Source organism: Oculina patagonica, chromosome 8 (genome assembly GCF_052425735.1).
Source record: "Oculina patagonica isolate OP01 chromosome 8, crgOcupat, whole genome shotgun sequence".
In the NCBI taxonomy this organism is placed as follows: domain Eukaryota; kingdom Metazoa; phylum Cnidaria; class Anthozoa; order Scleractinia; family Oculinidae; genus Oculina; species Oculina patagonica.
In genome coordinates, this window is record NC_135765.1 from 14,242,779 (window position 1) to 14,256,295 (window position 13,517).

Genomic DNA, 13,517 nt, shown 5'->3' on the forward strand with positions numbered 1-13,517 from the left:
ATTTGCCAACTGGACTGTTGCTATGAGAATGCTTCCAAATAGCTAAAACTGCGCTGTCTATAACGGTTGCTTGAGACGTTTGTAGACAGCCATATCTGCGGATTTATTTGTATACATAAGCGCAATCCCCTCTACGTTGAACGTGTGATGTGAATTAAGTAAACTTCGATGATAACTGCGTTTAAAAACCTTGTTTTTTTAGAGTGATCGATGTTGCATTTTGGTTCGTTCAGTTATACTTCAAGGTATTTCATCGATTCCTCACGTGTCCGCAGTTGACAAGTCATGATTAATGAGCCTCCCACACAATCCCATTAACGGTAGAGCGTAAATTAATGTTAAACTATTTCTTAGCAGCGATCCAGTTGCCCAGCAAATCGAGGATGTTCTCGTGTCTTTTGCTCTTACGAGCTTCGCAAAGAGAGCCATTAAGGGCTTCTACATCATCTATTGACGTACAACGTTCTCTTAGCAGCAAACTTGTTGCCATGTGCTATCAAGAATGCTCAGCGTTTTGCACGCAATGGTAGCGCATAAAACGTTAGAGGCCCTGTTGGGTTGCTCACACTCGCAGCAAGTATACAAGAAGAAACGTCTGAAGATACGACAAGCAAACTCTGAAGAATAACACATTCAGGTACGTTTGCATTACATGCTGTGATATCTTAACATAATGAGATTGATAAAATATATACTTATGACACTTTTTTGAGAAATTGGTAAAGCTTCAGCTCAGTTTTGACAGTTTAGTGGGGCAAATTGAAGTGTTCAGTAGAATATTATATCCTTTTTGTTTCGTTTTGTTAACAATAGGTCTTGTAAATGGGCTTTTATTCGCTTTTATCTGCTCGTTTGTATCGGTTAAAGATCCCTTGAGCCAGATACAAAGAAAATCTGACATATTAGACAGGTAATTCTAAACTCTACAGACAATGCAAGGGTTTCCTTTACCTACTCGCTATTTTTCATATTTTCAAAAAAACATTTTCAAGTGTACATGTGTCCACGTTTTAATTTTTATAGGAAAGCGGGGACGCAATGGTTAATCCGTGAATCGTCTTTTTAACTGTTCTTTCCTTAACACAACATCGTTGAAGTGAAAAGGAATTACTTTCTCGTGAAATCGTGGATTCTGCTGCTCGTATTAGTCAAATTAAAATGCTGTGAGAATTGTTTAGGTAGACAGTCGTTCCTGCACACTAGAAAACTTCGATCCAATCGATAATTTTAAGACCTTCGACAAGAATCGTCAAAAAGAAAAAGCATACTTCAGTGCTGAAACTTTTAATGAATGAAAACAAATTCTTTTCTGAGTTTTAAATTTGGCGGTGATCATTTATGACTGTGACAATGCCACGTCTTTCAACTTGAGAATTAATTAATTTTTATTTTACCCACTGGCATAAGTGATCATCAGAATACCTTCCAAACAGGTTTAGAGTTCTTTATAAAACTTTCCCATAGCGTTTTAGGAAAAGACCTGTGATATACGACAATTTGCTGACCTTCGAAAGTCTTCAGGTGATCGTAATGTTCGGAATCTCGAAATTCGTAAGTTCGGTCTTTGATCTACGGTCTTTGATTTTCAGCACTTTCGAGTTATCTACGACAAGCATCGGAAGTGTTCGTGAATTTTTCGTCAGAAGTCTTGAAAGTATGTTAAAAGCCGTTACAGGTCTTTAAGTTTCTTTGGACTAATTTCGCAAACGTTTGTTTTGATTTGCAGATATTATATTACACCTAAAGGCACTCGTTCTACATCGAAAGCTATATTCTGTTGTTTGGCAATCAGGATTAAGTATTTTTTGTCTTATCATTGTAGGCTTGGAACAAAGTTTGTGTAACTGTTTTTTTCCTGTACAGGCAAACTGATACACAAGGCTATCCAAGATGACAGTCTTGATAATCTTGTTGATCTTGGGGATGGCAAATGGTGATCCAAATCTGGAATTCGATGTTCGGGAATCGAAGTAAGTATGGTAACAACTGCAAAGAAAACGATTAACTGTCCAAAAAAATTTTGCATCATCGCCGCAAAGTACACTCTTTTTTTCTATGAGATTATATTTTATAAGAATATCGAGGCTGAAATTTACGAAATTTTAAGAATATTTTAAGAATAAACCCGAGGCTGAGATTTTGAAAAGAATGTAATTGTGTTGAAAATTTGAAAATAAAACTAAACAGTATACAATTTTTCCTTTCTTGACATAGAAAAACTGGTAAAAAAAAGCAGCACTAGCCGTACGTTGGATGCTAAAAACATTTCTGCAAGAAGTTATACACGAACACAATTTTAATCTATACCCCAATATAATTACACTAAAACGGAAATGTCACACGCTATAATCTAAGAATATTCACAGAATATTTTTAGCCTAAAATCGGCAGAAAATAAGAATATTTAGCTTGGACCGGAAAAAACAATATTCTTATAGAAAAAAAAAAGAGTGTGAACAAAAAAAAAAAGCTTTAGGGCTAGAATATTAAGCAGCAAAAATAAACTGGTGACATTTCTTTGTCGACATCAGTCCGTTTTTGCCGTGCATTCCTTAAAGCCATCAGCTTTTACTAATCAAATCAATACGTTTTGTAACACTCTAAGTTGGAGGAGTCACAATTCACAAAATAACCACATTTTAAATGTTTGTTTACACAGTATCTTCTCTGCGTCCATGGAGTGTTTACCAAAGTACAGAACTACAGACAAAATTGAGTGCAAGTTCCACTTGAAGAACAACGGACAGCAGGACTATTCTGTGCTCAAATGGCGAACACCACTGGATGGAATGACTTCGAATTGCCTAGATGTCGTTCGAGCAAAAAAGGAGATACCGTACGATGGTATTTACATAAACTACGGTACTCAGCCAGGCCCTAATCAGTTCGTGCTCGTGAAGGCTGGACAAACCGTCTCATCCACTATTGATGTTTCCGAAGGATATGATATGTCCAAGAGGGGAAAGTACAGTGTAAACGTGGACACTTATTTACAATATGCAGTAGGTAGTGTTAGTGATATGGAAGTGCCTATCCCTGTAATAATAAGTCCCCTAACTTCCCCGGATGTTAGTTTCCGAATAATAGGAAAGAAGCCTGGTAAAGGAACCCGGGGGCAAAGGGCTCGCTCTCTTGAAAGGGAAAATAAACGGATTTTGCTAGAAGGGGACATTCGAAAACGTCAATCCTCAAATGTTCCCCCAGATCCCGTTGTTAAGGGAAATGCAGCCCAAAAGGCTGAGACAAAAGAAGTCCATCGGGCTGCATATCACTATATAGCATCCGCCATTCCAGATGTCCAAACAAGTCCAAACCGGGTTGACACTTGGTTTGGAACAAGTAGTGTAAGTTCCCTCGTACAAATTTATCAGACAATGGAGGGATTGTTAAGATCAGACACAATGACCTATGTTCATGATGCCCCAGACTGCGAGGAATATGAAGTGGCATATACTTTTACAGGGACTCGCACACTTTACCTTTGCCCCCTCTACGAAAGCTTCCCAAGTCTCTTGGGATATGACAGTAAAATGGGAACCATTGTACACGAGTTAAGCCATGCTTTAGCTTATACAGATGACATAGTGTACGGTATAAGTGCCTGTAAATGGCTCGCTCAAGAACATCCAAGTGACGCCGCCAATAATGCGGACAACTATCAGTTTTTTGTAACAACGTCTTTCCCATTTAATTACGGAATTGATGCCATGACTACGTTGTCAAACGGCCACATTTTTGCGTTTAAGGGTAATTTCTATGCGCGATACACAGACAGTAGTCACTCGACTCTGAACCCTGCCTACCCGGAGCTGATACAAGGTCGGTTTGGCAATTTGCCAGACGATTTTGCTCAAGGATTTGATAGCTTTAGTTACCTTGAGTCATTATACACTGTTTATGCCACAAAAGGTGATGAATATATTGCCTACGCAGACGCCAGTGCGACAACAATCCAGAACGGATACCCAAAACCACTAGACAGTGACTGGGGAGTAAGCGGTGAGATGGGCAAGGCTTTCCAATCTTTGGTGCAGGTCCCAGTTAACATAACCTATGCCACCAATGGCCCCATATATGTGCGCTACACTGATCCGTATGCCTATGTAGTGGATCCCGGGTATCCTAAGACACTCGATAGCGGCGAGTGGGGAAATTTGCCGCAAAACTTTAAAAGCAGTTTTGATGCGATGGCCCTTCTTCCCGATGGGAAACTGTATGTCTTTAAGGACTCTGAATATCTTCGATATTCAAACCCTCCGAGCTCCCAAATTGATGCCGGTTATCCTCTTCCTATAAAGGGAAATTGGGGAAACGTTCCTCAGCCCTGAATTTTATTCCAAACTGAAAAGGGAAAGTCTTTTTTGGTTCTTTACTTACCTTTGTCCAGTTTACAAAATACAGTAAGGGTTTGGAGTAGTTAGCATTGTCTAGACATAAACTTACACGCCGCTTATTGGGCTTGGTTGTGGATTTATTATTATTTTCTTAAAAGGGCGCTGCAGTGAGCTACTTAAAATAAGATATCGTATCACTCAAAACTGATTAGATTTGATTTTGAAGAACAGAAGTCGATATGGATATTACAGGAACCTGCTAGAGGGTGGCGGATATTATCACTAAATAGCGTTCACAAAGTTTTACTCTAATGAAGTTGAAGTTCTCGCATATCTTAAGGTTACAAGCACATATTTCGTAGCAGAGCCCTGTCAAGAAAGTCGTAATAAAGTTATTGCTGGGAAAATAAATTTGGGCCAATAATCGCAAGGGTTAAATTTTTTTCATCTATTTGCTTAAAATCGATATACACATGAGGGGTTAAACCCAAATAAGTTAACCTAAACTTTTTAAGCAATACTTATAACAATTGCAAAGAAATAGTACGTAGGATTAAACCTTAAGGTGCGATCGGGATAGCTTGGGCGAATCAAGGATTCAAATTTGATTCAGTGGTGCCTGGGCTAGTTGGAAACTCATTTATCGTTTTTGAACCTCTTGTTTAATTTCAGCTTTTTCCTATAGCTAGCTTATGTGTAACAAGCTGTGATAACATGAGACTTAAATAAAGGGGATGGCAATTAATAAAAGTGTGCGTTTTTTTTATTTGAGAATTACAGCTGGAAACAACGATTCCTTTAGCTAATATTTAAGCGATTATTTGTATTAAATGACGCGTCGGAACAATTTTATTCGGGAATGAACCTATTAATTTTCATGGCAACTTATAAAAGTGATAAAAGTAAAAGAGCTGGGTGTTTATTTAAATTTCGCAGACTTCCCATTTTAACCTCAGCTCCGTGATTGAATCAGCTTTACTTTTTTACAATTTTATTATTGGCCAGAAATTTAGAGTATTTCCGATTGTTTTTACTTCATACATTCGTCCTGACTGCTTATATAAATTTATTACAATCGCGTGCCAATAATGGCGCTATATATAATCATGCCAAAATAACGTCAAACATTAAAATAGTCTGCCATCTTGAATTTTGACATCCCCCCAGTCAAAAATGTTAGAACGCAAACACACAAAAACGCAAAAACCTTAAAGTGACACCGTGACGGGATTTGTCTACCTTTCTGAAAAAAAAGTGCTAAAATTGGCAAAGTTTTCTTGCTCGTACACTAAATGCGTCTCAAACATCAAGGTGAAGATATATTTAAAATAAAATGTGTTAAAGGAAGATGGGAGCTGTTAAAAGATTTTAAGCTGTATTTCAGGCCACTAAGACAGAAATTGAAAAAAAAAAATAAGCTTGACTTTTCCAAGTTGAAATGAAGAAAGGGGGCATTATATTTTACAAGTAATTTCCATCAAATAACACCACCAACCCCCCCCCCCCCCACCTTCTCTATCCCATTAAAACAATGTTTGCACTTTGTTGAATTGCGTGTTGTTTGAACCCGCTTCATGCAAAAACAAAGTGACTCACACCAACCCCATGTGACCCACTTCTAACCTCTTTATTGCATACAATGAGCTGATTGTAACAATCGCGCCTAACCAACTTTCAGCTTTCATAAAACGCAAACCTCTATTGGGAATGGAAAACTATACGGTTAATGAAAAATACGAGACGACAATTCAAGCTCTGCTTTGCACAACCCGTTCATCAGGAAAACACTGGTTGTTATTTTCTGCTATAAACGTTTTCTTCTCCATAACTGCAATATCAGACAATACGCTGATTCTAATCGCGTTGCAAAAGGAGTCTTCCCTCCATCCGCCGTCGAAACTTCTGTATCGCTGCCTCGCAATCAGTGATCTTTTAGTTGGCCTTATTTCAGAACCAAGCACTGCTTTGTATAACAAGTTTTTGGTTAAAGAAGACAATTTAAAAAGTGATTATTGTTTTTACTCCGCAGCCATTACTTCAGTCAGTTTCACAATATTGTCTGCAGTGTCTCTGCTAACAATGACCGCAATAAGTGTGGACAGACTTCTCGCTCTATTGATGGGGTTGAGATACAGACACACTGTAACTCTGAGGCGAGTTCGGGCGGTAGTTTTCTTCTTATGCGTTGTAAGTATCATTTTTGGGTCAGTGTCGTTTAAGAAACAAAGGACTCCCAAAAGTTATTCAAGGTTTCAAATTTAATGTTACTTTAAATTTTTGTTGTTTGCAACTGAAAAGTATCATATGCACTAAAAATAAGAACTTAGGATAACATTAATGGAAAGAATGGAGGGGAATGTAATCTAAACTTAATATAGAATTTCCAAATAGATAGATAGTATCTATTGATGTCGGTTAAATTAGTTAACTAGTAGGTTGAAGATTTATTTACCATACACATTTAGGCCCACGCGGTTGTGATGTATAAGTCACGTATCATTTCCACTTTTTGATGTCGTTGGGTATTTTCGTGTAACGTTGTGCAATTTTCTCTAATGTCATGTATGTAACCAGTTCTTTATTGCTGGAAGGTCGAGAAGTAAGACAAAAAGTTAAAAACACGGTCAGACAAGTTTTATGTTAATTGTCAAAAGGTTGAAAGTTACGTCGAGTGTGCGGCTTTTAATTAAAAAGACTATATGTTATTTCCTTGGCCGCGTTTAGCTTTCTTCTTTTGAACACGATCTTTAGATCTGCTCGCTAGGTTAGGTTCATTAGCCACTTTATTCTTCGCAGTTAAGTTCCTACTCCGACCAGAAGTCCGAATTAAACAAAAAAAATAACATTCTACCGAATTTAATCAGTTGGAAAAGCAAGTTGTAGATTAAATAGGTTGTATAAAATTTGCATATTGCATTTGACTGATATCTTTAGCAATATGTATATAAATGTATATGAACACAAACTGTGTGGATGATTGATTGTATTGATTGTTTGATTGCTGTTTTGATCATGCATCAGTTAGTTTTCAACCCGATGGTCTTCAAAATTCCTCAATAGTAGGGGCAGAAGTCTTAAACATGGAGGCAGCACAGAGACGACGAGCGACCCGCGCGGGAGGAAGAGCCCACGGGGGGGGAGCGGACAGGGGCGCGAGCCCCAGACGGCGACCCACGCAGCGCCCCAGCGGGGCCGCCACGAGGAGACCGCGGCCCCGAGGACCCCCACACGAGGACGACAGCACGCACAGGGGGAGGAGAGGAGGAGAGGGGGAGAGGAAGGGGACGCGGCCAGGGGGGGGGGCAACGGGGAGAGGAGGCGGGACGGGGCGCGGGGGACAGAGACGGAGGACGGGGGCAAGAGAGAGGGGGGGGGGAGGGGGACGAGCGGGGCCCGGAGCACGGAAAGCGAGGAGGAGAGAGAAGCGAGAGAGCCCGGCAAGGGGAGGCGGGAGACGCGGGACCCGGAGCCGACCGACCGGCGGCCAGCCGAGAGGACGCGGCCAAAGCGGGCGGACGGGCACGCCGGAGGACAAGGAGACGGGAAAGCGGAAGAGAGAGGGACCCCCGCAGGAGAAGGCGAGAGGAGGAGGAGGAAGGAGGAAGGAGGAAGGGAAGGCCCGCACCAAAACTCGGAATTTCGAGTTAAAAAGGACGTGTTTCCATGATAAATTAAACGAAATGTGCAGAAATAAGATTTTAATAAGTAGTTTTTAGGTGGTTTTCAGACGAAAAGAAGAAAAAATATTATGTTAATGTTGGCAATGGGATACGCTACGTTTATCTGAGTGTTTTAATGGTTGACTGTATAGAAACTTCATTTAATTCTAGTTTTGTTATTTCCGCAAAATACACCTGGTAGCATCATTAAGTTGTCAACTGGCCTCTTCACAATCGTTCTACAAAGGAAAAGGAAATTAAAAGTCCTCTCCAAAGAGGATTTTTTGAGAGGAATGATAAAATATTACTACAATAAACAATACTCGCCCTCGTCTTCTATTAGCGGAAAGTCAACACCGTTAATCGAAAACGGGAACGAAGTAACTTAATTGTTTTAATAGACACTTAAATTTAGAGGAATTGCACGCCAAAGACTACAATTTTATGTAATTTTAAGCATAAAATTGATAAGAAATTTCCATTTCAAAAGCAACGAGCGCGCAAACGCGCAAAGTTTTTACTCTAAGAATTGAAAAATATGACAAAAATTTACAAAATCCGTTAAACTTGAAGGAAAAACAGATATACATTGCTTAAAAAAACTTATATTCACTGTTGATAGCCCAAAGAAATATTACGTTGAGTTCAAGCATGCAGCTGAGGCGATAGAATAGACTGGCGATACTGCAAGATAAGTGACGAAAACTAGAAAAAATCATTACAAATAACAACTTTGTCTTAACATGGTTGCTATGGCAACTATGTCGACCTTAATAATCGCGATCTAGTAGTACTTATACCAAATCAAGCTAGAAGAAAAGCAACAAACGGCAAAACAAAAAACAATAACAATAACAATAACGGCGGCAGAAAGAAATAAACTCAAAACAAATGAAAAAATCGTGATAAACGAAAATCAAATTACGGCAAAGATAATTAACTCACAGTAGGAAAGAAAGCATTTCACGACAAACATAAAATAAAATAAAATAAAAACAAACAAACAACAACATCAAAAGAGAATCAACTCGCGGGAAAAAGAAGAACAACCCACGGCTTGGTTGAACTTTAATTGAAAAGGCCTGTAGCAGAGTACAACAAAAACGGTTTGAGTGAAACAATTCCCGGGAAGATATGAAAGGCAGCCGATTCTATTTATTTCATAAAGTGAAGGAAACAACCCCTTTTTGTCGTCATAATATTAAGCAATTCAGTAACCCTTCATTCGCATCTTGTCCTTTACTTCAGCATTCTTGGTCGATACGAAAGCTCTCCAAGTCTTTCGGGATACATTGTACACGAGTTAAGTCATGCTTTAGCTTTATATATAGATGACATAGTGTACGGTATTGATGCCTGCAGGCAGCTGACCCAAACAAATCTCAGTGATCGATGCCGCCAATAATAATTACAATTACCAGTGTTTTGAACGTCGTTCCTCTTTCATCACGGAATTGATGTATGAATAAATTTATTATATTAAATTATATCATTTTAGCTCGTTTATAATTTAATTTGTAACTTTGTAATTTCACGCATTTTCCTGTTTTGAAAAACGGGAAAATGTGTATAAATCACATCTCGGAGCACGGAAGTGTGAACAATGTGTTTTTGACATCGGATTCAGTTGCGTAGCGAACGTTTTCTTGCGCTGAATTTTCTATTTGACTAGAAGAAGAGAAAAACTTTGAGCACGCACTGGGAGCAAGCACGGCGAAACGTTCGATTTCAAAATCGCGTTTCTAGGAAGAAGTCTTTGAAAACAGTTTTACTGACGCTGACTAGTCCCCAGTCGTCTCTTAAGCGAAAATTACAGGATGCGAAGGATGATGGGAAGGAGGAAAGGCTCTGCTTCTTCCTTCCCATGATTCCCTTCTAGACTCACGACGGACTCAAAAGACGACTGGGGACGAGTCAGCCACTGACGTAGGAAAAACACCCAATTAGCAGCGCCAATTAACACAAGCGTGTCGTAATCACATCCCGCAGCAAAGAGCGCAAACAAACACTGTGATCTCGCCGTTCAATCTATCGGGTAGCGAACGTTAACTTGGGCCGAATTTTTCCTTTCAGTACTTCGAGAACGTTGCAAAGAGAACGTTCATTTCCAGATTTCTTGACGGAAAATGGGAGCAAACCTGGCGAAAGCAACAAAGAGAAACGAAAAAGGAAAACTGGTTGGAAATTCCGAGAGTGGTAACCAAATGAAACAGGCAAACAGGCAGATCCGAGCAGATCACCGCACCACCGTTGACAACGCTCAAAGTAGCGGAGAAGTACGATTGAAAAGAAAAACTTTGAAAGAGTTACAGAAGGAGTGTCCACCCGGATTCAGGAAGTTCGAGTTAGAGGTGGGATTGGAGTCAATCGACGAGGATATCGCTTTGCAGCTGTGGGAGGATGTCTTCAAGCCGCTATATACTTTTAGGTAACTTAAGCATAGGCCGGTGATGCGTCTGGAGTGAAAAGCCGAAAAATTTTACTAAAAAGTAACAATGAACTTTTTTGGAGCTGGTGTTAAAACTAATTTACTGAAGATTGTAACGTAGTGAAAATCAACTTTCACTCGAGTCGCAGTTAATATTTTTCCTTTCTTTCTTTATTGATTTTCTCATTAGTGTATTTTTCGAATAAGGGAAATTACTCTTACTATAGTCGGCCAAATGTATGATTTTTGCTTCTGTTATTTCTCAGAACGTGCATTTGCCAATGCCCGACACTTCATTCATTCAGAATATATTCGAGTGGAAATGTAATGTTCACGCAGTCACTTGCATTAAAACATGAAGCTTACGTATTGCTTGATTATTTAGTTTGTGTGTTGGGGAGCTTTTTTCTCTAGAAAATAATTTTAATCTTTGGCATGTTTCATATCGCCGTTGCCAAAATTTCCAATCTTCAGAATACGAAATAAGCCTTGAACACCAAATTCCTAGCGTGAAAAGTAATATAATTTGCATCACTCAATCAATTTCGGCAACTAGCTGTTTAATAAATTTTAGTTCTGCCCGTTATACCGGAGTATATATCATCTGACGTGCTTAAAATATTTGGATTTTGGAATGTATAATGCAATTTAACTCAACATTTTAGTTGTGTTATTTTTCGCCATCGCTACTTTCTATCGACTACTAGCATTTTTTAATACTCCTGCAATGAAATCTCGAACATTTACCGACGGCACCAATTAAGAATTGCCATGGTAACAGCTTACGTCAGCATTATTGCGAAATCTTGGAGCGATTTGTTTTTCAAAATTCACTGATACGTCCTTACTGATAGGATGGTTAATGTTAGAACCATTGCTAGCGAATTGGTCCAGACATATAGCACAAAAAGAAACATTGAAGTTGCTTAATGCTCTAATTAGTTGCTAATTAGTCCTCTAGGCTTGCTAGCTTCAAGTTGAACTGTTTTTGGTCCCAAGCAAAGAGCGTTTTATGCCGACCTGGCGGTTTTATTCTTTGTGAAACGTGTTTACGAAGGCATCACACGTGCGTGTTGGAAACAGTTGCGAGCGGGTGACGCGACGCTCAGTAATTAATCCCGCGCGAGGCGCGCGAGTATACTAACGTTGTTTTTCCTACAATTACCAGGGTCAGGAGCCCTGAGTGTGGGGACTTACGTTTAAGTGTTTAAAATAGCGTTTTAGTACCTTAGGGTAACGAATCGAACCATTTTCACTAACGCTTTCCTCCACGCTCCACGCTCCACGCTCCACGTTTCACGAACACGCTTCACTCTTATGGTCGAGCCTTGCACGTCGCGCTCGCGTAGTTATTTAAATTAAAAAGAATCTTCGCTTGTTCGTAAAGAACCAAAACTCTCCCACACAGAATCAAAATGATCAATAATCGACAAGAATGCTCATCGTGGTTCTAGTGGTCTTAAGAACGCTTATACTTTGATACTTTGATATTTTTTTTTTCATAACAAGGAAAAAGCATTCAGCTAAGGCAGCAAGAATTAAGCTTAACTGTTACTATTATTTATTATCCAACTACACTCATTGCAGTGCAAGTAACGTGAAACATGTTCAAATATCTCACGATATTTGGCTCCACAAGACAAGTTAAACAGGTTTTGTTTAGTCCTCTCATTTCTTCTGACCGCGCGAAAGATTTAACAACGATAAAAGTCGGGACTTCGAGAAAAAATAACGTTGGATAATACATCTCTTATCAGACATTTTAGTTGGAAGTACCGCTGTGCATTTTTAGTTGTCATTTGTAAAAATATATATATGTTATTTGCCGGCAGGGAGGTCCGTATAGGGAAAAACTGTCACACAAAAAAAAAAAACTGGCACAGTTTTTTCCCTATACGGACCGACCTAGGCCGGCAAATAACATTTTTATTTTTTTCCTACTTTATTTATGTTTTTAAAAAGAAACCTGGAAAGATTGTGTCACAAAATCTTTGTTTGTATACACGCGTCATTTCAATGTTGATTCGATTCACGGGCTAGCGAGAGTGAAAAATGCCGTTTGTTATTTAATTCCGAAAATAGAATCGCTTAAAACACAACGTACTCGCAGAAAGGTTCAGCATATTAAATTTTCACTGAACAGATTCAAGAAAGAAACTGAAGTACTAAATAGAGCACACATGTAAAATCGAGTCAAAGCATTCTCATTCATAAAACTAAACTCTTGAAAATCGACTTCGGCCTTCCTGTTCGTAGGATATTATAAATTTCTTTGACTAAAAAGTACTATATCGGACTGAAAGACAGTTTCTATAACTTTACACATTTGTATTTAACGAATCAATAAGCTCTACGTTTATTCCCGGCAGAATTGTTTTTGTGTGTGAATGGACAGTGCGAACTGAATGAAATTGCGTAGTTTGGACCTACGGCACAATTTTGCTAAAATTATTTCCACTGTTTTTAATTAAAGAATCTCATTTTCTTGAATGATGGCAACTATTGTTTTGTTTCGGCGAAAAGTGGCCGATTAACAAGGCAGTTTTTGAATAACTGAAGTTTAAAACCCGTGCAGCTTACCGCAATGGCGTGAAAATGATTGCGAACTGCACAAATAAACAACTTCAAACTACGAACGGTAAACTAGAACTCGATTTTGTCGATAAAGAAATGAATACTCGCCTTTTGAAGAACTTCGATGTCTTTAATTCTACTGTAATTCTGTCCTTTCACATCTACAACGGTTGGTAAGAAGCAATTTCGATTTTGCAGAGCAAAACTTTCATTTGTTTGTTAGCCCAGCGTAGGGCTTTCCACAAGTTGCTCGGCAACTTTTTGGCAACTTTTTATATTTCGAGCAACTTTTTCCCCTTGGAGCAACTTTTTTCCTCTCGAGCAACTTGTTACATTTTGAGCAATTTCCAGACCGAGGATCTCCGAAGATTATCCGAGTGTTGTTCAAAGGCCATACGAACGTTTCCGAAGATTTACGAAGTTTGCCGAATATTTTAGTGGAACATCTGAAGACGTTTTAACTATCGGCTCATTCTTTTTACAAAACTCGTCAGCAAACATGACGTCATCGATATCTTCACG

General features: G+C 39.0%; 1 protein-coding gene and 1 long non-coding RNA gene across 2 annotated transcripts in view; one reads left to right on the plus strand and one right to left on the minus strand.

Annotated features, from left to right (window-relative positions):
* The window catches only part of LOC144663902 (uncharacterized), a 284,797-nt gene that overhangs the window by 163,040 nt on the left and 108,240 nt on the right, over window positions 1–13,517 (minus strand). The window lies entirely within an intron of this gene.
* LOC144662982 (uncharacterized) lies at window positions 461–5,084 on the plus strand. Its single transcript, XM_078523908.1, has 3 exons — window positions 461–637; window positions 1,864–1,970; window positions 2,660–5,084. Exons 2-3 carry the CDS (start codon window positions 1,891–1,893, stop codon window positions 4,326–4,328), a joined length of 1,749 nt encoding a protein of 582 aa, XP_078380034.1. The 5' UTR covers window positions 461–637; window positions 1,864–1,890; the 3' UTR covers window positions 4,329–5,084.

Coding starts and splice junctions, on each gene's coding strand:
- LOC144662982 (XM_078523908.1), top strand. CDS start 1,891: ATGACAGTCTTGATAATCTTGTTGATCTTGGGGATGGCAAATGGTGAT. Junction 1,971..2,659: donor TTCGATGTTCGGGAATCGAA/GTAAGTATGGTA, acceptor TTGTTTACACAG/TATCTTCTCTGCGTCCATGG.